Source organism: Carettochelys insculpta, chromosome 6, assembly GCF_033958435.1.
Source record: "Carettochelys insculpta isolate YL-2023 chromosome 6, ASM3395843v1, whole genome shotgun sequence".
Taxonomy (NCBI): domain Eukaryota; kingdom Metazoa; phylum Chordata; order Testudines; family Carettochelyidae; genus Carettochelys; species Carettochelys insculpta.
The window spans coordinates 125,144,180-125,167,921 of NC_134142.1; the positions used below are offsets into that span (position 1 = coordinate 125,144,180).

The window sequence follows — 23,742 nt, forward strand, 5'->3', positions numbered from 1 at the left end:
ATGGTCCCTGAGGTGCTGGGTGGTTTGCAATGCATCATGGGAGGGTAGCGATTGTCCCCGCGGTGCTGGGTGGTTTGCAGTGCATCATGGGAGGGTAGCAATGGTCCCCGAGGTGCTGGGTGGTTTGCAATGCATCATGGGAGGGTAGCGATCGTCCCCGAGGTGCTGGGTGGTTTGCAGTGCATCATGGGAGGGTAGCGATGGTCCCCGAGGTGCTGGGTGGTTTGCAGTGCATCATAGGAAGGTAGCAATGGTTCAGGAGATGCTGGGTGGTTTGCAGTAAATTGTGGGACCAAGCCCAGGCATCTCCCTCAGGGCTGCAAGCACATGGACACTCTGGAAGGAAGGCATTATGGGATACCAGTGAGGTCCCTTCATGCAGCACTGTGGAGCAAGGGCTGCTGGGTAATTTGCAGTGCATTGTGGGAGAAACATAGCACAGACTCTCCAAGAGTCCACTACATCAGTGCATTGTGGGATAGTGGTGGTGCCAATCCAGACAGCTCAGTTTCTGGGTGGTTTGCAATGCATTGTGGGACAAAATCTGTTCTGTGAGGGGGAGGAGGGGCAGCTGTCTGCGAGCCCTCCAGCACCTCTGCCCAGGCCCATCTGCCTCTCTCCTGTCCTGCCCTGAGGAGCAAGTCTCCGCCCCAGACAAGGGACGGGGGAGGGGCTCCACTGGGGGCATGAAGAATGGGACCCAGGCGTCTGGGGCGGCAGCACCACCAGCCCCTCAGGGAACACCAGGATGGGACCCAGGTGCACATGGCTGGATTTGTATATTGCGTCCGGAAGCTGTTGTAACGCCGGGTGTGGCTGCCGGCCCCAAGCATTGTGCTGGAGGGGTGGGGGGGGGCGTAATCTAGTGAACGCAACTGATGCCCTGAGTCTGTGTGTGTGTGCCACTTACACCAGGGCCACGTGGGGGGTGTGTGTTACCGATTGTAGCTCTGCAGCGGAGTGAGAAAATGTTGCAGAGCTGAGCTTCGCCGCGGGAGGTGTGAACTCGGCCCCAGCCGGGCACTGGGCCGAGCAGCTGGGTGGAAACCAGGTGCTCAGACGCCAAATCCACAGCCCGGAGGCTTGAGACGCGTCAATGGGCTGGAGCCCCCTGGTCAGGTGACCTGGGCTGAGGCAAAGGAACAAGCCCACCTCGGAAGTGGGAGACTGTCTCCTGGGATCCAGCCAATGGCAGTTTGCTGCAACTGCCCCCCGAGTCAGGTGGGGGTGGACCTACAAAGGACTGTGGGAAGAAGAAGGGGTTTGGTCCCTGTGATGGGGTTCTGGGGTCCCCAAAGCTCTGCACCCTGTCCGCAGGCAGGAGAGTCTCTCACTCAGCAGGAGAACAGCGGGTTTATTAGCCGACAGGACACAGCATCGTACAGAGGAGTCAGTACCGCAGGCAGAGACAGCCAGTCCAATTCATGTTAGGGAGAGGAGGCCCCGAGGGGCCCCCAGAGCTGGGGCCTGGCCCCCTCCTTTGTCTCTCTCTCTCTCCCAGCCCAGACTAACTGCTTCCAACTCCCAGTTTCAATTCAAACCCCTCAGGCTCCACCTCCTCCTTTGTCTGCAGTACAAAGGTGTTACCTGGTTGTTAGGGTTACCCTCAGCAGGAGCCCCACACCCTCTGTGAGCCACTCACACACACACAGGTATCCCCCACTCCATCACATCTTTTCCCCCTTCCAGACCGAACTGAGCGGGGTCACTTAGCCAGTGACCTGGGGAAGTTTGGGGCCCTTCCCTCGTGATTGGGCATCGGCTGCACCCTTAGTGCTCCCCTTGATGTGCACCACCTTTATGTTATAATCCTGCTGGGAAAGGCTTTAACTCAGGAGGTTGGTATTGGCCCTTTTCATGTGATGCAGCCAGGCAAGTCCCTTTAGTTTTCTTAGGTTGGTTGGTTTTCCTGCTTCTGTCTTTGGTCCATTAGCCATGTTCTCAAGTCGGGCAGGCAGAGCCCATACAGATGCTGCAGCACCAACAGATTAAATAGGTTTTTTTTGGTCTGGGCCCTGCCCTGTCTGACCACCAGTCCATACAGCTGCTTCAGCCAATGTTTGGAATTCAGTTACAGTCCAGTAAAGGAAGGTACAAATGCTTCCACCCTTGGCATTTAGCCAGACCACCAAAATGGTTGTGTGCCTCAGTTTCCCCTTCCATGCCACACAATGGGTTTGGAATGTTCCTTCTTATGTCAGAGGTTGCAAGACTAGTTACAGGGAACAATGGTGACATTTCAGAGTTACAGACTTCTTCAACATACAACTCATGCTTCTACATCAATGTCATCATGTCACATGGCTCTTTTCAAACATTCAGTGCATGGTACAATTCTACAGCTTTTGGTAGCAGCACCCCTTGGTTACAGCAGTCAGCGTGAGTAACAGAACAAACCCATTGCAACTGCACATTTACGTTGCTCTGTGGTAGACCACAACCTTTGTGCAACATCCTTGAGAATCTGGTATTTTGGGGATAAATGGCTGAGGCCTTTCTTAGCACCATCAAGTTCTAATCTTCTCCCTTGCCCCCTGGGGTGGAAATCTGATCTCTCTGGCTGTGCCCTCCCTTCTAACAAGAGCTGGGCCATTGATGATCTCAGGGAGACGGCCCCCTTCCTGCCAGTCTGGAAATTTGCAAACCAAACTGCTTTCTGAGAGTTGTTTTGTGAGTCCCAGACGCAGAATCCACATGGAGGAATCCCTGTTTATCCCTTACTGGCCCACCAGGCCCACAGCTCCTTCATCCTTCCACCTCCAACTACTGCCTCCCCATGGAATCAGAAGTCGAATCCAGTATGAGAATATAAGTGTTTCCACCATCTGGAGATGGGGAATTGCTGGCGCTCTCCTGCATCCTACAGAGACTGACTGTGCAGCTGTTTTACTTGGTTCTCACAGGGCTGCTCACGTTCCCTGACAGTTTTTACTTTACTTGCACCAGCTTCCAATTCCTGAGAAACTTTTACACTACCTGCTTTGGACCCTTCCAGAGCACAGCCAGTGGTTTCACACTCAAGCAGGTCCTGGCCATCAGGAGCTGAAACAAACTTCTCCCCAGGCAAAGGGCTGCTCTGGCTCTTACAGACATGCACCTTTCCTGTTCACTCTCCTTCACCTCACTCCCATTTTCTGCAGTCCCCACAGATGGGTCAGGAAAAGTTTCAGGGAAATTCTCTTCCTTAAGAGCTCCCCCAAACAACAACTTACCCATCTGGCTCCACAGGGGCACTGCTCCCTTGAGCCACAACCAGCTCCTGGGGTTCACCTACACCCAGGATCACTTCTGGCCCATTAGGCAGATTCCCACATAATCCCCCTCCAGGCAGACAGCCAGTACCACCGGACAGAAGATTAGGGTCCCTTTCCTCCCTTCTGCTACCAGATCCTTTATCTTCATCAGTTAGCATAACTCCATTGCCCATCTGTTCTTGTGTCCTGGCAAGAGGATGACTCTGGTAGGACAGAGTCCTCTCACCCCCTCCCAGTAACACCTCAGCATCAGGCAAAGAACAAGCACCAGAATCGTCTGGTCTCTGGGATTTCCTGATGATCTTAACTGGATTAGACCAAGTTAAAGCATCATCCCCCCTGAGAGACACAGAGGTAGGCCCACTTCCCATCTGGGCTTTAGCTGCCCTCAGATCCAGCTCTGGGATCTTGGCTCCATCTTGAGCCCCCACAGGCTCAGGCAAAGGATTCGCTTCCCCAGAAGCAGAAGCACTTTTCTTGTACCAAGGACCAGTGTCCTCAGCAGGGACACCACTGCCCATCCCAGAGCCATTCCCTCTGCTCCAGCCCCCATGGCTGGATTCAGAGACACACCTGGAATGCTCTTTCCTGGTGGTTCCTTCTCCAGCCACCCCAGGCTGGGGAATCCTCCTCAGACAATGGGCTAGTTTCCTCATTGGCACCTTTTCCAAACGCAGGCTCTGCTCTCTCCCCAGGCTGCTGCTGCTGCTGTTCAACACAGACAGACAATGGGAGACACTCTCTCCTTTGTCCCAGCCTCCCGGCTGGTCTCCACACACACACAGAAGGTGGAGCAGCTTCTCTCACAGACAACTTGCCATTCCCAGTGGATCAGCTGCTTTCCTGCACAGACACACAGGCACCTTCCTCGGCCCAGGCCTGGAAAACGCGTCGCAGGTCTGTCTTGGCCACTAGTAGATGATGGGTTGGAATCGCTCCTTCCCTCCTTGAGCTGCGGCAGGCCACTCGGTTCAGAGCTCCATGCAGTCCAGGGTTCCCTGCCCCAATCCGGGCTCACCTCTGCAGGATTCTCCTTAACCCTCAGCTCTGCCACTGCACATCCACGCTGCCTTGTCCAGCTTCTTTAATCTCGATTCGGTTTCCAGGTGCTGCCACTTCACAGCGGAGTTGCTCAGCGTGGTTGCAGGCTCTCAGGCTGATGCCCTCTGCACCCCACAGTTCCTGGAAGAATCCCTTCAGTGTGCCAGGCTCCTTGCGGGTCACAAGCTGCCCAGGGTTAGGCCGTAGGCCCCTCCGCCCTCTGGGACCGACTCCAACAGACTCCCAGCGGAACCCCTTCTTCAGTGTGACACCCGCTCTCAGGGACCATGAGCACCCTGTCTTGGGAAGGACTCATTCAGCGTCAGCCTCCTCAGGGGTCACTTGTTCCTGGGGGTTGGGCTCTCGGCCCCTCCACCTTCTGGGACCGACTCCAACAGATTCCCAGGGGTAACCCCTCCTCGGGTGTGACACCCCCTCTCGAGGACCACGACCGCAGTTGCTTGGGTTCGGCCGCAGGCCCCTCCGCCTTGGGAAACTGCACCTCACTGCCCTTTAGCACACCTGGGTCTCGCAGGCCCCACTTCTTCCAGGGCCCTGGTCACTTACTGCTGGATGCTCCATCCTCGGGGTGCAGAACATCCCACTTCGGACACCAGTGTGATGGGGTTCTGGGGTCCCCAAAGCTCTGCACCCTGTCCACAGGCAGGAGAGTCTCTCACTCAGCAGGAGAACAGCGGGTTTATTAGCCGACAGGACACAGCATCGTACAGAGGAGTCAGTACCGCAGGCAGAGACAGCCAGTCCAATTCATGTTAGGGAGAGGAGGCCCCGAGGGGCCCCCAGAGCTGGGGCCTGGCCCCCTCCTTTGTCTCTCTCTCTCTCCCAGCCCAGACTAACTGCTTCCAACTCCCAGTTTCAATTCAAACCCCTCAGGCTCCACCTCCTCCTTTGTCTGCAGTACAAAGGTGTTACCTGGTTGTTAGGGTTACCCTCAGCAGGAGCCCCACACCCTCTGTGAGCCACTCACACACACACAGGTATCCCCCACTCCATCACAGTCCCTGAACAGGAGGGAACACCAGGAGCAACAGGAGCGAGAGCCATGCTATGGACTTAGCCATGTCCACCTTGGATCTTGTGGTCTCCCAGGGTCCATGTCCCAGCGTGTGGACCGCAGCGGCCGGCTCTACAGTCCTCCAATGACTGGTGAGAGAGAGGGAGCCCTGCTAGTCTGTATTGTTTGAGCGTTGGCCTGCTAAACCCAGGGTTGTGAGCTCAATCCTTGAGGAGGCCATTTAGGGATTGGGGCAAATAGAAGTCGGGGATGGTGTTTGGCCCTGCCAAGAGGGCAGGGGTGTGGACTAGATGACCTCCTGAGGTCCCTTCCAGATCTAGATGTGTGTGTTCTAAGTCCAGTTTATAAAACAAAAAAACAGTCCAGTCGCACAAATAAATAATAAATTCTTTTGTTAGTCTTTAATGTGCGACTGGACTGCCTTTGCGCTCCAATGGCTGAATCTAGGTGACTTGAAATGAACTTTCAGAGAGTCAAGAGTCAAGAAATAACACCCCGGCCTGTCTCACTAGCTCTGACTGATGCATGTAAAGTATTGATTTAACTATTCATCTCTCCAGCCCTCAAAATGGCAAATGAAATTTAATGTGGGTAAGTGTAAGGTAATGCACATTGGGAAAAATAACCCCAATTATACATACAATATGATGGGGGCAAATTTAGCTACAGCAGGTCAGGAAAGGGATCTTGGAATTACAGTGGATAGTTCTCTGAAAACATCCACGCAGTGTGCAGTGACAGTCAGTAAAGCAAATAGGATGTTAGGAATAATTAAAAAAGGGATAGAAAATAAGTCGAAGAATATCTTACTTCCCCTATATAAAACTATGGTACGCCCACATCTTGAGTACTGTGTGCAGATGTGGTCTCCTCACCTCAAAAAAGATATATTGGCATTAGAAAAAGTTCAGAAAAAGGCAACTAAAATGATTAAGGGTTTGGAAGGGGTCCCATATGAGGAGAGGCTAGAGAGACTGGGACTTTTCAGTCTAGAAAAGAGGAGACTGAGGGGCAATATGATAGAGGTATATAAAATCGTGAATGGTGTGGAGAAAGTGAATGCAGAAAAGTTATTTACTTGTTCCCATAATATAAGAACTAGAGGACACCAAAGCTGCATCTACACGTGCACGCTACTTCGAAGTAGCGGCACCAACTTCGAAATAGCGCCCGTCACGTCTACACGCGTCGGGCGCTATTTCGAAGTTAACTTCGACATTAGGCGGCGAGACGTCGAAGTCGCTAACCTCATGAGGAGATAGGAATAGCGCCCTACTTCGACGTTCAACGTCGAAGTAGGGACCATGTAGACGATCCGCGTCCCGCAACGTCGAAATTGCTGGGTCCTCCATGGCGGCCATCAGCTGGGGGGTTGAGAGATGCTCTCTCTCCAGCCCCTGCGGGGCTCTATGGTCACCGTGGGCAGCAGCCCTTAGCCCAGGGCTTCTGGCTGCTTCTGCGGCAGCTGGGGATCTATGCTGCAGGCACAGGGTCTGCAACCAGTTGTCAGCTCTGTGTATCTTGTGTTGTTTAGTGCAACTGTGTCTGGGAGGGGCCCTTTAAGGGAGCGGCTGGCTGTTGAGTCCGCCCTGTGACCCTGTCTGCAGCTGTGCCTGGCATCCCTATTTCGATGTGTGCTACTTTGACGTGTAGACGTTCCCTCGCTGCGCCTATTTCGATGTTGGGCTGAGCAACGTCGAAGTTGAACATCGACGTTGCCGGCCCTGGAGGACGTGTAGACGTTATTCATCGAAATAGCCTATTTCGATGTCGCAACATCGAAATAAGCTATTTCGATGTTGGCTGCACGTGTAGACGTAGCCCAAATGAGATTAATGGGTAGCAGGTTCAAAACTAATAAAAGAAAGTTTTTCTTCACACAGCGTGGTCAACCTGTGGAACTCCTGACCAGAGGACGCTGTGAAGGCCAGGACTCTGACAGAGTTTAAAAAAACAGCTCGATAAATGTTTGGAGGTTAGGTCCATAGATGGCTATTAGCAAGGGGTAAGGCATGGTGCCGAGCCGTTTGTCGAAGGCGGGAGATGGATGGTAGGAGACAAATCGTTTGATCATTGTCTTCGGTTCACCTCCTCTGGGACACGTGGCATTGGCTACTGTCAGCAAATAGGATACTGGGCTAGATGGACCTTTGGTCTGACCCAGTATGGCTATTCTTATATTCAGCCCTGTTCTTTCTCTGGTATTAATAAACTCTTAGGTGTTAGGCTGAAGGATCTGGCTTTTGCGTGGTTGTTTGAGTCAGACCGAAGTCTATATTGACCCGAGTCTGGGCTGGGCCCTTTGGGTTGGAAGAATCGGTGTGGCGTTGGGTGAAACAGGTGTAACAACGTCTCACCCGAATCTGGGGTTGTTGGTCTGGGCTGATAGAGCAGCTGGGAAGTCTGTGGGTTGCTTGTGAGGCGTCTGGTTGGCCAGTGGGGCTGGCCGAGGTGCTGTGGTGGCTGGTTGGATTTGCCGTAGTGAGAAGGAAATCCCAGCCTGGGGCCGTAAGTGGCCTGGATTTTAAGCAGAGGTACCTGGGTTGAGTTCTCTAGCTGTGCCCGGCAACCCCGTCCTATTACAGTTGGGAACATGGATGGGGCAGGGACTGGGGCTGTGACCCTCTCCCTGCACAGAGCCAGAGAAGAGCCTCGAGGAACGGAGTTTTATTAGGGGAACCCAGCGTGGGGCACAGGGCAGGAGCCAGTCTCTCAGGGGGTGCCCCTCACTCCCGACCCACAGCCCCTGCCAGCCCAGCCCTGGCCCCCCACTCAGCCAGTGCCCCTCACTCCCAGCCTGCAGCCCCTGCCAGCCCAGCCCTGGCCCCCCACTCAGCCGGTGCCCCTCACTCCCAGCCTGCAGCCCCTGCCAGCCCAGCCCTGGCCCCCGTCCAGCTGCTGCCCCTCACTCCCAGCCTGCAGCCCCTGCCAGCCCAGCCCTGGCCCCCCACCCAGCCAGTGCCCCTCACTCCCGACCCACAGCCCCTGCCAGCCCAACCCTGGCCCCCCACCCAGCTGGTACCCCTCACTCCCGACTCACAGCCCCCTGAGACAGGACCGGTGTTGTTGCAGCAGGGCCCCCAACCCAGGAACCAGACTCATGGCCCCCGTCCCATGCACGAGGCTCTCTCCTGATGCCCCCGCCCCCTCCCCCACACCCCTTCCCTGCCCCATGGCCCCAATCCTGGGGGAGGCAGGTGGTGCTGGCCGCTCAGATGCGCCGGATCATCATCTGGCTCCTGCGGAGGGAGTAGTAGAAGCCCTTCCACTGGGCCCAGTTGATGCCGTTGGCGTAGGAGAGGTGGGCGCCGCCCAGGTAGAAGCCGTTCAGGTTGGAGAAGTGGCAGCTCTTAAACCACCAGGCCCCGGAGGAGAGGGCGGCGCAGTTCTGCACGTACTGGTCCTGGTCGCGGTCGAAGGTGGAGAACTTCTGCCCATTGTGGTAGGACAAGGAGTCGCCTGGGGGAGAGGGAGATGGCCAGTCGCTCGGCTGGGGCGCCGACCGGCTCCTGCTGGCTCCCCGAGGCACCAGACGCTGCCGGCGAGTCCCCCCCCAGTGCCCCGCTACAGGGCACCCGGGAGCAGGCCAGCCCGGAGGGGCTGCACCTTCCCCTCTGGCTCCCCCGGGCTGGTGAGTGGGATGCTCCGGGTGGCCCTGGGGAGGCCACTGGGGCACTGGCATTGGGGGCTCAGGGCTGCCAAGTGACAGCATCAGTGTCCGCGGGGCCTGTGCCGGGGGTGGGGGGCAGGATGACGGACTCGGCCCGAAGATGCAGCTGCCTCTGGGCCAGGGCAGCTGAGGGTTTGACTCGGAGGAGACTAATACTGACTTCCTCATTGGCCTCAGGACTCGTGGGTTCTCTGCCCGGCCCCGGGAGGGCGGGGGGGGGCTGGTGGATACAGCAGCGGCTGGGAGCCGGACTCCTGGGTTCTCTGCCCGGCCCCGGGAGGGCAGTGGGGCTGGTGGTTACAGCAGGGGGCTGGGAGCTGGACTCCTGGGTTCTCTGCCTGGCCCTGGGAGGGCAGTGGGGTGGGCAGGGCCAGAGCAGCGGGCGGAAGAAGGAGCCCCGGGCTCGGTCACTGCTGGCTGGGGCTCCAGGGTCTCTCACCGGCCCCGCCGTCGGTGAAGCCGCCCACATGCAGGGTGTAGCCGTCCTCCTCGGCGCTGATGGCGTGGGGCGAGAGGGAGAAGTCGGTGTACTTGGCCCAGGCCGTGTTGTTCTCGAAGTCCTCCAGGTCCACCCGCAGCTCGTACTTCCGCTTCAGGGTCAGCAGCTGGATGTTCTGCAGCCCTGGGGGGGGCGGCAGGCGAGGGGTTAATGCTGGGGGAGGAGGAGCTCTGGGGTGGCAGGGGAGAGAAAAGGGGCCGGGTGGACGCCGCATGGCGGGAGGGGAGGGGTGAGGCTGGCGTGACGGGAAGGCGGGGTGGATGGACAGACGGACGGGGCGTGTGTGGATGGAGGGACAGACAGGGCAAATGTGGGTGAACAGAGGGACAGATGGACGCGTGCGGGTGGACAGAGGGACAGCAGCAGGTACGGATGGAAGGACAGACAGACAGTCTCGTGTGCGGGCAGAAGGACAGATGGGTGTGTGGCGGGTGGACAGAGGGACAGCAGCAGGTACGGATGGAAGGACAGACAGACAGTCGCGTGTGCGGGCAGAAGGACAGATGGGTGTGTGGCGGGTGGACAGAGGGACAGTGGCATGTGCGGACGGAAGGACAGATGAACACGTGGGGGTGGACAGGGCAGCTGTGGGTGGACAGAAGGACAGACGGACGCATGCGGGTGGACAGATGGACAGACAGAGCAGGGTGGGCGGACAGACGGACAGGTGGGCGGGTGGACAGAGGGATGGATAGGACAGCTGTGGGTGGACAGATGGACGCATGCAGGTGGACAGATGGACAGACAGGAGGGTGGGCGGTGGGCGGACAGACGGACAGGCGGGCGGGTGGACAGAGGGATGGATGGGGCAGATGTGGGTGGACAGAAGGACAGACGGACGCATGCGGGTGGACAGATAGACAGAGCGGGGTGAGCGGTGGGCGGACAGACGGACGGGCGGGCGGGTGGACAGAGGGATGGATGGGGCAGATGTGGGTGGACAGAAGGGCAGATGGACGCGTGTGGGTGGACAGATGGACAGACAGAGGAGGGTGGGCGGACAGACAGACGGGTGGACAGAGGGATGGATGGGGCAGATGTGGGTGGACAGAAGGGCAAATGGACGCGTGTGGGTGGACAGAAGGACAGACAGAGCGGGGTGAGCGGACAGACAGGCGGGCGGGCTGGCTGGCTGCGGTGGGCCAGGTTAACTGGGGGCCAGGCCCAGAGGCCAGTCGGAGGGTGCGGCGCAGGCCAGCGCTCTGTCCCCTCACCTACCCAGCCAGTACTCCCCGTCGGCCCGGCCGAACCCGAACCGGTAGTCGTTCCAGCCCCGGAAGAAGCTGACCGAGCCATTGAACCGCTTCTGGAAGACCTGGAGAGAGGGCGAGGTCAGACACATGGGGGAGGGGCTCTGCTCATACCTGGCCGGGGGCGGGGTCAGACACATGGGGGAGGGGCTCTGCTCATACCTGGCCGGGGGCGGGGTCAGACACATGGGGGAGGGGCTCTGCTCATACCTGGCCGGGGGCAGGGTCAGACGCCCAGGGGAGGGGCTCTGCTCATACCTGAATGGGGGCAGGGCAGAAGCAAGGGGGAGGAGCCCTGCTAACACCTGCAGGGGGAGGATAAAATTCCCCGGGGGGGGGTCAGACTCCCTGGGAAGGGGCTTTGCTCACACCTAGCCTGAGAAAACCTTTAGGGCTACTGGATCCATGGACTGAGCCAATCAGGGACAGCGCTCCCCAGTGTGGCTCGGGGCAGGGACCCACCCAGGAGTCCTGGGTTCTCTCTCAGCTGTGGGGGAGGGGTGGGGGGGCTAGTAGTTGGAGCTGGGGAGGGGCTGGGAGCCAGGACTCCTGGGTTCTCTCCCGGCTGTGGGATGGGGGCGCAGCCCCACCACCCCGGGGGCGCTACGCACTGTCCATTTCCCGTCGTCCGTGGTCATGTCGCAGTAGACCGGCACGGGGCTGTTGGGGCCGGCCGGGTAGATCAGGTAGATGCCGTCCGTCTCTGATCCCTGGTCGTAGACGTCCTCGCAGTCCAGGGGAAGGGCTTCATCGGCACACAGCTTCTGCCCGCCTGTCCAGGGAGAGCGCGTCAGCCCGGCCTGGCCCCCAGAGCAGTGCCGCCTCCGCCCCGGGCAGGACATGCCCAGCTGGCAAGGGGCTGGGGGTGGGATTTACCTTGAATGGTGATGGCCTGGCCAGTGGTCACGGGGGCCTCCGCCAGGAGGAGCAGCAGCGGGAAAAGGGCCAATGGCTGGAGAGAGAGAGGGGCTGAGTGAGGAAGGGTCTTGGAGCCTTAGGCGCCGATCCCCAGGCTAACCCTGCGCATGGGTTTAATGGCCAGGCCCACTAAGCTTTTCGCCATGGAATGGGGGGTGTTTTGAGGGTCACCCAAACCTGCAGGACCCTGGGGCTGTTTCCCGCTGGTCCATCTCCCCCAAGGTCTCAGTCCGCTTGGAGTGTTGTCACTGTTCGGCAGCCAGCCCTACAAGGGTAGTCCCACGGCCCCTGAACTCATGTGGCAGGGCTGTGGCCACGCAAAGCACCGCCCTGTCCTGCCCAGCACGTAGGAGCCTCCAGGACGTCTGTGGCTGTTGTGTCAAATTCATCACCGGCTGGACCCCGACTTCCACATGCAAAAACCCGACACCTTGTTTCCTGTCCAAATTTGTTCTAGCGCCAACCCCCAGCCAGTGGGTGGTGCTCGATGGCGCTCGAAGGGCCCATGTTAAATACTAGCTGATTCACCCAGTGCTGCCTCAGCCCATCATGCTAGGACAGTTCGGCTCTCGAAGATAAAAGGAACATGCCCAAGCATTATTACACCTGGGCTGTGGCCACACTTGGCCAAGGTTTCGAAAGGGCCATGCTAGTGGCCAAATTGGACAATACTAATGAGGTGCTGGAATGAGTATTTGCAAAGGGGCACGTTTCACTCGCGCATGGCTTGTCTGCACAGGGGTCCTTTTTGAAAGGACCCTGCAGACATCGAAAGCCCCCTGTTCCTATCAGCTGATTCCTTATTCCTTACTCCTATCAGGAATAAGGGGATTTCGCCATTTGCAGGGTCCGCCCCTGCGCAGAGGAGCCATGCGCAAGCGAAACGTGTCCCTTTTAAAGTGCCACGGCTGGCGGCATGCTAATGAGGCACTGAATATTCATTCCAGCTCCTCATTAGTATCTCCGATTTGGCCGTTTGCATGGCCCTTTTGACATTTTGACCAAGTGTGGCCACAGCCCGAGTGTCTTTTTTCTAAAATACAGCGTTATTTTGAGGAAATTAATTTGTATTTCAGGTTTCTTAAAAAAAATGATTATTAAAATATGTCCATTTAATTTTTTGTAGTAAATATTTAAAAATGGGAATTTCATCAAGTGTGTTTTTTCATCACCACTATAAACTCTTCACCTTTGCTATGTTTTGAAACAGCCACTTTCATTTCTGATAACATATTCTTCCATTTTCCCAGCCATAAGCATTGCTTTCTAATCTAGTCATCATTCACATGGGTCCTCTCTTCCTTCTCCAGTTTCTCAACACCCTTCTCGGGTTGTGGGCACCAGAACTGGACAAGGGTCTCACACGAGGGCCAATAAAGCAGTCAAATACTTAAGGCTGTCAGTGAAGTGCAGTTCACTTCCACAGTTAACTCCAAAATGAACTGCCATTAAAGAAACGAATTGTGATAAATTCCCCTTTCAATCGCACTGTTCAGCACTAGAACAATTGAAACATAGGCAATATTTTGGGATGTTTTCCTCCATTTGCAAGTATATTGAATTCAGCCAGAACACACAATACACAGCGCTCACTTTACAGTGCTATTTTCAATTGCAAAAGTTTGCACTGGAAAAAAGAGAGAGTAATTTTCAGTTCATCTCATACATGCCTTGCAGTGGACTCTCTTACTGGGCAACAGCAATTTACCCAGGTAGGGGTTTTCTTTTGGTACCTCACTGCACTAAAAAATATAAACATTTGAAGCCCAAAAGTCTACTCAGTCCTACTTCTTGTTCAGCCCATTGCTCAGACAAAAGAGTTTGTTTCTCTTTGAGCGGGATAATACTGCCGCATCTTATTTCTGGTGTCACTGCAAAGCGAGCACAGGCGCATGGCATGTTTGTATGCTAGGTGTGCTAAACATTTACAGGTCCCTTCATGCTCCCACTACCATCCCAGAGGACGAGCATCCCTGCTGTTGATGCTCATTAAAAATTAGAATTTGTTAATTCAATTTGTACGCTCAATCAGGAAGGATGAAGATTTCTTTGACAGAAGGGAGCGTTTAATCTTGCAAGCACGGCAGGCGGAAGAACCGGGGAGGGCGGTAAGGGATGAAGCAGAGAACTGGCAGCATGTAACTTTGAGAAGAAAAAGAAGACCAGTACACGCGTCCCCCATCAATATAGAGATAAGTAATCACTTTCAGACTCTCTCCACTGGTTGTGCGGTGCTGAATGCTTTGGAAGGAGCCTCACAGGGAAAAAATCAGAAGGGCACTGCTTCTACTGCAAGACATAGGATGTGTAGTCCTGGGGTGGGGGTTCAATGACCACCACTCCCAGAAGGAAAAGGCGGGTGGTGGTGGTTGGGGACTCCCTCCTAAGAGGGACTGAACCTTCCATCTGCCGACCGGACCTGCAGTCTCGTGAGGTGTGCTGTTTACTGGGAGCTGGAATTCAGGATGTGGCTGAGAGCCTTACAAACCTGCTCCAGCCTTCGGAATACTGCCCCTTCCTACTTCTGCATGTGGGAACTAACAATACGGCCGAGAATGACCTTGAGCGAGTTATGGCGGATTATGTGGCGCTGGGAAGAAGGGTCAAAGAATCTGGAGCGCAAGTGGTGTTCTCGTCCATCCTTCCTGTCGAGGGAAAGGGCGAGGTAGGGACCGTTGAACTGAGGAAGTAAACGCATGGCTACGCAGGTGGTGTCGGAGAGAGGGCTTTGGATTCTTCCATCATGGGACACTGTTCCGGGCACAAGGTTTATTGGGCAGAGATGGGGTCCACCTAACCAAGAGAGGAAGGAGCATTTTCACAGGTAGGCTTGCAAACTTAGTGAGGAGAGCTTTAAACTAGGTTCACTGGGGGGCGGTGACCAAAACCCTGAGGGGAGAAAGGAACTTGGAGGCCAGGAAGAAATGCAAAGAGGAATGTACAACAAAAGTGGACCCCTGGTTCGAGTAGTGAGGGCGGGGAGATCGACTGGTTATCTAAGGTGTTTGTACACCAATGCCACAAGCCTGGGTAACAAGCAGGAGGAATTAGAAGCCCTGGCTCAGTCCAGAACTATGAGTTGATTGGGATAACAGAGACTTGGTGGGATGACTCACGTGACTGGAGCGCTGCCGTGAAAGGGTCTAAACTGTTGAGGAAGAACAGGCGAGGGAGAGAAGGAGGAGGGGTTGCACTGTATGTAAGGGAGCACTACGACTGCTTGGAACTCCAGCACATAAAGGGAGAAAAGCCTGTTGAGAATCTGTGGGTCAAGCTTAGTGGTGTAGGCAGCACTGGAGATGGGGTGGTTGGTGTCTGCTACACGCCACCAAATCAGGATGATGAGGTAGATGAGGCTGTTTTTAGACAACTGAGAGAAGTTTCTGGATCGCAGGCTCTCATTATCGTGGGGGACTTCAATTACCCTGATGTCTGTTGGGAGACCAGTATGACAGTACACAAGCAATGCAGGAAGTTTCTGGAGAATGTTGGGGATCACTTCTTGGTACAAGTGCTGAAGGACCCGACCAGAGGTCGTGCGCGGCTCGACCTGCTGCTTACAAACAGGGAGGAACTAACAGGGAAGGTAGAGGTGGGGGACAACCTGGGAAGCAGTGATCATGAGATGGGAGACTTCAGGATCCTGATCAAAGGAAGGAAAGAGGGCAGCAAATTACACACCTTGGACTTCAGAAAAGCAGACTTTGACTCCTTCGGGAGCCTGATGGGCAGAATCCCCTGGGATGCTGCCATGAAGGGAAAAGGAGTCCAGGAAAACTGGCAGTATTTTAAGGAAGCCCTAGTGAAAGAGCAGAAACAAACTGTCCCAATGCGCAGCAAGAGAAGTAAATATGGTAGGAGACCAGACTGGCTTAATGGAGAAATCCTTGGAAAACTTAAGCACAAAAAGGGAGCTTACAGAAAGTGGAAACTGGGACAGATATCTAGGGAGGGGTATAAACGTACAGCTTGAGACCGTAGGGTGGTTATCAGGAAGGTGAAAGCGCAGCTGGAATTGTGACTCATGAGGAGCATGAAGGATAACAAGAAAAGTTTCTCCAGGCATGTTAGCAAGAAGAAGGTGATCAGAGAGGGTGTGGGGACCCCAACTGGATGAGGGAGGTAACCCAGTGACAGATGATGTAGGGAGAGCTGAAGTACTTAATGCTTTTCTTTGCCTCTGTCTGCACGGACAAGGACAGCTCCCGGACTAACGCGATAAGTGACGCACTGTGGGATGAAGGTGGGCAGCCTTTGGTGGGGAAAGAACAGGTTAGGAGCTCTCTAAAAAAGCTAAATGTCCATAAATCGATGGGCCCAGACCTAATTCATCGAAGTGTCCTGAGGGAGTTGGCGTATGTTGTTGACGAGCCCTTGGCCATTAACTTTGAATAGTCGTGGAGATCAGGAGAGATCCCAGATGATTGGAAAAAGGCAAATGTAGTGCCCATCTTTAAAAAAGGGAAGAAGGATGATCCAGGGAACTATAGGCGGGTCAGTCTTACATCAGTCCCTGGAAAAATCATGGAGGGGCTCCTCAAGGAAGTCATTTTGAGGCACTTGGAGGAGGGGAGAGTGATCAGGAATCGTCAGCATGGATTCATGAAGGGCAAGTCGTGCCTGACCAATCTGATTAGTTTCTACAATGAGATAACTGGCTCTGTGGATAGGGGAAAATCAATGGATGTGATTTATCTTGACTTCAGCAAAGCTTTTGATACAGTCGCCCACAATATTCTTGTCAGCAAGTTAAAGGAATGTGGATTGGATAAATGGATGGTAAGATAGATAGAAAGCTGGCCAGAAGGTCGGGCCCACAGGGTAGTGATCAATGGCTCGATGTCGGGATGGCAGTTGGTTTCTAGTGGAGAGCCCCAAGGTTCGGTTCTGGGTCCTGTTCTGTTCAACATATTTATCAATGACCTGGATGAGGGGTTGGATTGCACCCTCAGCAAGTTTGCGGATGGCACAAAGCTAGCAGGAGAGGTAGATACGCTGGAGGGTAGGGACAGGGTCCAGAGTGACTTAGACAAATTGGAAGACTGATGAGGTTCAATAAGGGCAAGTGTGGAGACCTGCACTTGGGCTGGAAGAATCCCAAGCATTGTTACAGGTTGGGGTCCGACTGGCTCGGTAGTAGTTCTGCAGAAAAGGACCTGGAAGTTGTGGACGAGAAGCTGGACATGAGTCAACAGTGTGACATTGTAGGCAAGAAGGCTAATGGCATATTAGGTTGCATCAAGAGGAACGTTGCCAGTAGATCCAGAGAAGTGATTATTCCTCTTTATACGGCTTTGGTGAGGCTGCATCTGGAGTACTGTGTCCAGTTCTGGGCCCCCAATTATAGGAAGGATGTGGACACACTGGAGGGGTCCAGCAGAGGGTGACCAAAATAATTAGGGGGCAGGAGCATATGACCTATGAAGAAAGGTTGAGGGACCTGGGTCTGTGTAGTCTGCAGAAGAGAAGGCTGAGGGGGCACTTGATAACAGCCTTCAACTTACTGAAGGGAGGCTTCGAAGAGGCTGGAGAGAGGCTGTTCACAGTGGTCACGGATGGCAAAACATGGAACAATGGTCTCAAGTTGCGGTTGGGAAGGTCCAGGTTGAACATGAGGAAAAACTTTTTTGCTAGGAGGGTGGTGAAGCATTGGAATGTTCTACCCAGGGGAGCAGTGGAGTCTCCATCCCTGGAGGTGTTTAAGTCTCACCTCGACAAAGCCCTGGCGGGGCTGATCTGATGGGTTTGGTCCTGCTTAGAGCAGGGGGCTGGACTCGATGGCTTTTTTAGGTCTCTTCCAGCTCTATTGTTCTATGATTCTAGGAGTGAGCTCGTTGGGGGAGAGCTGTGTGTCTCCTGTTCTGTTTCTGCCATATAGCTCATGGCTTCACAGTCTTGGATGAGGTCCCAGCACAAGCTGTTTGTTTTAAGAACACTTGTGCTGCAGATTTAACAAAACACAAGGCAGGAACCCATGCGAGATTTCTAAAGATAGCTGCTACGCTCAGCCTGGGGTTTAAGAATCTGAACATCCTTCCCAAGTCTGAGACGGGCAAAGTGCAGAATGGACTTTGGAAGCTGTGTAAGAGCCACACTCCAGGAAGGAAGCGGCAGAGCCTGAGCCATCAGAAAACAACGCCAGCCCTCTGCCAGAGGCATGTGACTCAGAGATGAATATGACCATACCTTGGGCCACACTGCTTTGGATTGTTACCAAGCATAACCTGTCATGAGCATGGACACACGTCCTCTGGAAAGGTGGTTGAAAATGAAGGGACCCGTGGGATGTAAATACCTTGTGATGCCCGACAAAACAGTGCCACGTGAACGCCTGTTCTCATGTTCAGGAGCCACTGTAAACAAGGAGCAGGCACCAATATCTCCCACCCACGGAGACCAAACGTTTGTCTGAGCAATTGGCAGTACAAGAAGTAGGACTGAGTGGGATTCTAGGACGTTATTTTAAATGCAATTCTTTTTACTACATAATTCAACCTTCCTAAGTTCTGCTTTCACGACAAAGAGACTGCACTTGTACGGGGTGAACTAACAAATATGGGACAGGTGGAAGAGGGGTTTGTGGGACAGGCAGAGGAAAAGGGGGCTGCGGGACAGGCGGCGGGAAGGGGGTTGCATGACAGGTGGAGGGAAGGGGGTTGCGTGACAGGTGGAGGGAAGAGACTTTGGGACAGGCAGAGGGAAGGGGGTTGTTGGACAGGTGGAGGGAAGAGGGTTGTGGGACAGGCAGAAGGAAGAGGTTGTAAGACAGGTGGAGGGAAGAGGGTCGTTGGACAGGCGGAGGGAAAGGGGATGTGGGACAGGCAGAGTGAAGAGGGTTGCAGGACAGTTGGAGGGAAGGGGGTTGTTGTAGTGGAGGAGGGAAGGGGTTGTGGGACTGGCTGAGGGAAGGGGGTTTTGGGACAGGTGGAGTGAGGAAGGTTGCAGGACAGGCGGACAGAAGGGGCTGTGGGACAGGCGGAGGGAAAGGGGTTGCGGGATAGGCAGAGTAAAGAGGGTTGCAGGACTGGCGGAGGGAAGGGGATTGCAGGACAGATGGAGGGAATGGGGTTGTTGGGCAAGTGGAGGGAAGGGGGTTGCGGGACACGCAGAGGGAAGGGGGTTGCAGGACAGGTGGAGGGAAGGGGTTGTGGGACTGGCTGAGGGAAGGGGTTTTTGGGACAGGCGGATGGAAGGGCTTGTGGGACAGGTGTAGGGAAGGGGGTCGTGGGACAGGCAGAGTGAAGAGGAAGTGAAAATGAAGGGACCCGTGGGATGTAAATACCTCGTGATGCCCGACAAAACAGTGCCACGTGAACACCTGTTCTCACGTTCAGGAGCCACTGTAAACAAGGAGCAGGTGGAAGAGGGGTTTGTGGGACAGGCAGAGGAAAAGGGGGCTGCGGGACAGGTGGTGGGAAGGGGTTGTTGGGCAGGTGGAGGGAAGGGGGTTGTGCGACAGGTGGAGGGAAGAGACTTTGGGACAGGCAGAGGGAAGGGTTTGTTGGACAGGTGGAGGGAAGGGGGCTGTGGGACAGGTGGAGGGAAGAGGGTCGTTGGACAGGCGGAGGGAAAGGGGATGTGGGACAGGCAGAGTGAAGAGGGTTGCAGGACAGGTGGAGGGAAGAGGGTTGTTGTAGTGGAGGAGGGAAGGGGTTGTGGGACTGGCTGAGGGAAGGGGTTTTTGGGACAGGCAGAGTGAGGAGGGTTGCAGGACAGGCGGACAGAAGGGGTTGTGGAACAGGCGGAGGGAAAGGGGTTGTTGGACAGGTGGAGGGAAGGGATGTTTGGACAGGCGGAGGGAAGGGGGTTGCAGGACGGGCAGAATGAAGAGGGTTGCAGGACAGATGGAGGGAACGGGGTTGTTGGGCAAGTGGAGGGAAGGGGGTTGCAGGACAGGTGGAGGGAAGGGGTTGTGGGACTGGCTGAGGGAAGGGGTTTTTGGGACAGGCAGATGGAAGGGCTTGTGGGACAGGTGTAGGGAAGGGGGTCGTGGGACAGGCACAGTGAAGAGGGTTGCAGGACAGGTGGAGGGAAGGTTGTGGGACAGGCGGAGTGAGGAGGGGTGCAGGACAGGCAGACGGAAGGGGTAGTTGGATAGAGGGAGGGAAGGGGGTCGTGGGACAGGTGTAGGGAAGGGGATGGTGGGACAGGTGGAGTGAGGAGTGTTGCAGGACAGGTGGACGGAAGGGGTTGTTGGACAGAGGCAGGGAAGGGCTTGTGGGACAGGTGCAGTGAGGAGGGTTGCAGGACAGGCAGCCGGAAGGGGTAGTTGGATAGAGGGAGGGAAGGGGGTCGTGGGACAGGCGGAGTGAGGAGGGTTGCAGGACAGGAGGACGGAAGGGGTTGTTGGACAGAGGTAGGGAAGGAGGTCATGGGACAGGCGGCATGAGGAGGGTTGCAGGACAGGTGGAGGGAAGGGGTTGTGGGAGAGGCAGAGGGAGGAGGGTTGCGGGACAGGCGGAAGGAAGGGGTTGTGGGACAGGCAGAGTGAGGAGGGTTGCGGGACAGGTGGAGGGAAAGGGTTGTGGGACAGGCAGAGTGAGGAGGGTTGCAGGACAGGAGGAGGGAAGGGGTTGTGGGACAGGCTGATTGAGGAGGGTTGCGGGACAGGAGGAGGGAAGGGGTTGTTGGACAGAGGGAGGGAAGGGGGTCGTGGGACAGGCGGAGTGAGGAGGGTTGCGGGACAGGCAGAGGGAAGGGGTTGTTGGACAGAGGGAGGGAAGGGGGTTGTGGGACAGGCGGAGTGAGGAGGGTTGCAGGACAGGGGGAGGGAAGGGGGTTGTGGGACAGGCGGCATGAGGAGGGTTGCAGGACAGGGGGAGGGAAGGGGGTTGTGGGACAGGCGGCGTGAGGAGGGTTGCAGGACAGGGGGAGGGAAGGGGGTTGTGGGACAGGCGGAGTGAGGAAGGTTGCAGGACAGGCAGAGGGAAGGGGTTGTTGGACAGAGGGAGGGAAGGGGGTTGTGGGACAGGCAGAGTGAGGAGGGTTGCAGGACAGGTGGAGGGAAGGGGTTGTGGGACAGGCGGAGTGAGGAGGGTTGCAGGACAGGCAGAGGGAAGGGGTTGCGAGACAGGCAGAGTGAGGAGGGTTGCGGGACAGGCGGAGTGAGGAGGGCTGCAGGACAGGCGGAGGGAAGGGGTTGTGGGACAGGCAGAGTGAGGAGGGTTGCGGGACAGGCGGAGGGAAGGGGTTGTGGGACAGGCGGAGTGAGGAAGGTTGCGGGACAGGTGGAGGGAAGGTTGTGGGACAGGCGGAGGGAAGGGGGTCGCGGGACAGGCGGAGTGAGGAGGGGTTGCGGGAGAGGCGGAGGGAAGGGGGTCGTGGGACAGGCGGAGGGAAGGGGGTCGCGGGACAGGCAGAGTGAGGAGGTTTGTGGGACAGGCGGAGGGAAGGGGTTGTGGGACAGGCGGTGTGTGGAGGGTTGTGGGACAGGCGGAGGGAAGGGGTTGTTGGACAGAGGGAGGGAAGGGGATCGTGGGACAGGCAGAGTGAGGAGGGTTGTGGGACAGGCAGAGTGAGGAGGGTTGCAGGACAGGCAGAGGGAAGGGGTTGTTGGACAGAGGGAGGGAAGGGGATCGTGGGACAGAGGGAGGGAAGGGGGTTGTGGGACAGGCGGAGTGAGGAGGTTTGCAGGACAGGTGGAGGGAAGGGGTTGTGGGACAGGTGGAGTGAGGAGGGGTTGCGGGACAGGCGGAGTGAGGAGGATTGCAGGACAGGGGGAGGGAAGGGGTTGCGGGACAGATGGAGTGAGGAGGGTTGCGGTACAGGTGGAAGGAAGGGGTCTGCAGGACAGGCGGAGTGAGGAGGGTTGCAGGACAGGTGGAGTGAGGAGGGTTGCAGGACAGGTGGAAGGAAGGGGTTTGCAGGACAGGTGGAGTGAGGAGGGTTGCAGGACAGGGGGAGGGAAGGGGTTGCGGGACAGATGGAGTGAGGAGGGGTTGCAGGACAGGCGGAGTGAGGAGGATTGCGGGACAGGTGGAAGGAAGGGGTCTGCAGGACAGGCGGAGTGAGGAGGGTTGCAGGACAGGTGGAGTGAGGAGGGTTGCAGGACAGGCGGAGTGAGGAGGGTTGCAGGACAGGCGGAGGGAAGGGGTTTGCAGGACAGGCGGAGTGAGGAGGGTTGCAGGACAGGTGGAAGGAAGGGGTCTGCAGGACAGGCGGAGTGAGGAGGGTTGCAGGACAGGTGGAGTGAGGAGGGTTGCAGGACAGGTGGAAGGAAGGGGTTTGCAGGACAGGCGGAGGGAAGGGGTTTGCAGGACAGGCGGAGTGAGGAGGGTTGCAGGACAGGCGGAGGGAAGGGGTTTGCAGGACAGGCGGAGTGAGGAGGGTTGCAGGACAGGCGGAGGGAAGGGGTTGTTGGACAGAGGGAGGGAAGGGGGTCATGGGACAGGTGTAGGGTAGGGGGTTGTGGGACAGGCGGAGTGAGGAGGGTTGCAGGACAGGCGGCCGGAAGGGGTTGCTGGAGAGCCAGAAGAAAGGGTTTGCAGCCAGCCGGCGCGAAGCGGGTTGCAGGACAGGTGGGCAGGCAGAAGCGGGTGCGTGGGGTGGCTGGGCTCGGTGCCAGGGGCCTGGGGGCAGCGGGGGGAGCCTTGCAGGGAGGCAGCTGGCTGGCGAGCGTGCCCTGGTCGTGCGTGCTGCAGGCCTTGCTGAGGCCGGCCCTCTACGGGGGCAGAGCCCAGCCCCAGCTCAGGCCTGGCTCAGCGCCCTGCGCGGGGCAGGTTACCTGCATGGTGCCGCGTGCGCCCGTTGCTCTGTCCCCGGCCGGAGCCCGCCTGTCTGGCCGACCTGCCTGGCTCCCGGCTCGCTCTGCTCCCGGCCTGCCGTGTTTATGGCTCGGCAGCTCGGCTCCCGCCCTGCGGCCCCTCAAAGGGACAGGCTCTGAATCCCGGCCCGGCTGCGCGGAAAGACAACATCTGGCAGGAAATGACCGGGGGGGATCACGGCCATGGCCGAGCCGAGGACATCCCCGCCCTCCAGGCAGTTGGCGGGGAAACACGGCTCACGTGTGGCCAGGCCGGGGCCAGCGGGGAGACAGAGGCACCGCGTGGGGATTCCCAGGGTCAGCCGGGAGCCGGACTCCTGGGTCTGCAGAGGGCAGTGGGGGGCTGGTGGTTAGAGCAGTGCAGAGGCTGGAAGTTAGTGCTCCTGGGGTCTGGTCCCAGCTTTAGGATGGGTGCAGAGTCTAGTGGTTAGAGCGGGGGAGGGCTGGGAGCCAGGACGCCTGGGTTCCCTCCCCAGCTCTAGGAGGGGTGCGGCGCCTAGTGCTTCGGGCGGGGGGAACGGAAGGGCAGGACTCCTGGGTTCCATCTGCCAAGACAGCGTCCTGAGCACGGGCCCTAGTGGGTTAAATTCCTGTCTGGTTTCCATCCAGCCGCCAGCGCCGTGGTGGGAGCAGGCAGCATCTGGCGTGCCCCCCCCCCCCCACGCTCCCGGGGCTGGAAGTGGCCCCGCCAGGCCTTGCGGTGGGGGGGTGGGGGAGGCGGCGTGTGCGCCTGGTGCGGCTCCCATCCAGCTGGGAACAGCTGCCTGCATTCCCGTCCCGTCCCCCGGCGCCCCCCAGCGGCTGTGGGAATCGGGCCCGGCTCCAGGCACCCTGGACTTCCTTCCCCAGGGAGGGGGCGTCCCGCCAGCCCCAGACCAGGGCCTGGAGTGTGGCCCCCCGTTGCCGTGGAGACACCCCATCTGGGCCCACCTCCACCCCGGCCCGGCGCTGCTGTGCGAACCAGACCCAGCCTAGGGCAGCCCCCCCTGCAAAGGCCGTGAGGAGCCCCACCCCTGCCCCGAGCAGCTGGAACGGCGCGTCCCAGGGCCGCTCGTCCCCTGGCGCCCGGCTCGCACAGGCCGCAGTCAGGAAGAAAGGACTTTATTGGCTTCGAAAGAAGAATCCAGGCTGGAGCGTCTCCAGACTTCCCGCTGGAAACGTTCAGCAACGCCCGGGGGGGCCAGCTGGCGGCTCGGAGGTGGGCCCGGCCGGCGGAGAACAACACGTCTCTCCACGAACCGCTCGGGCGCCGGGCCTGCCTGGGAAGTGTCGGGCGGGACGGAGTCACAAGAGGTCTTGTCATTCATTTCCC

General features: G+C 57.2%; 1 protein-coding gene across 1 annotated transcript; it reads right to left on the reverse strand.

Moving 5' to 3' along the window:
- Window positions 1-8,490: 8,490 nt before the first annotated feature.
- On the reverse strand, window positions 8,491-22,614 carry MFAP4 (microfibril associated protein 4). The gene is made up of 6 exons (XM_074998349.1): window positions 22,392-22,614; window positions 11,627-11,702; window positions 11,362-11,522; window positions 10,719-10,815; window positions 9,441-9,623; window positions 8,491-8,790 (listed from the first exon to the last, which is right to left on the reverse strand). Exons 1-6 carry the CDS (start codon window positions 22,395-22,397, stop codon window positions 8,543-8,545), a joined length of 771 nt encoding a protein of 256 aa, XP_074854450.1. The 5' UTR covers window positions 22,398-22,614; the 3' UTR covers window positions 8,491-8,542.
- Window positions 22,615-23,742: the final 1,128 nt, after the last annotated feature.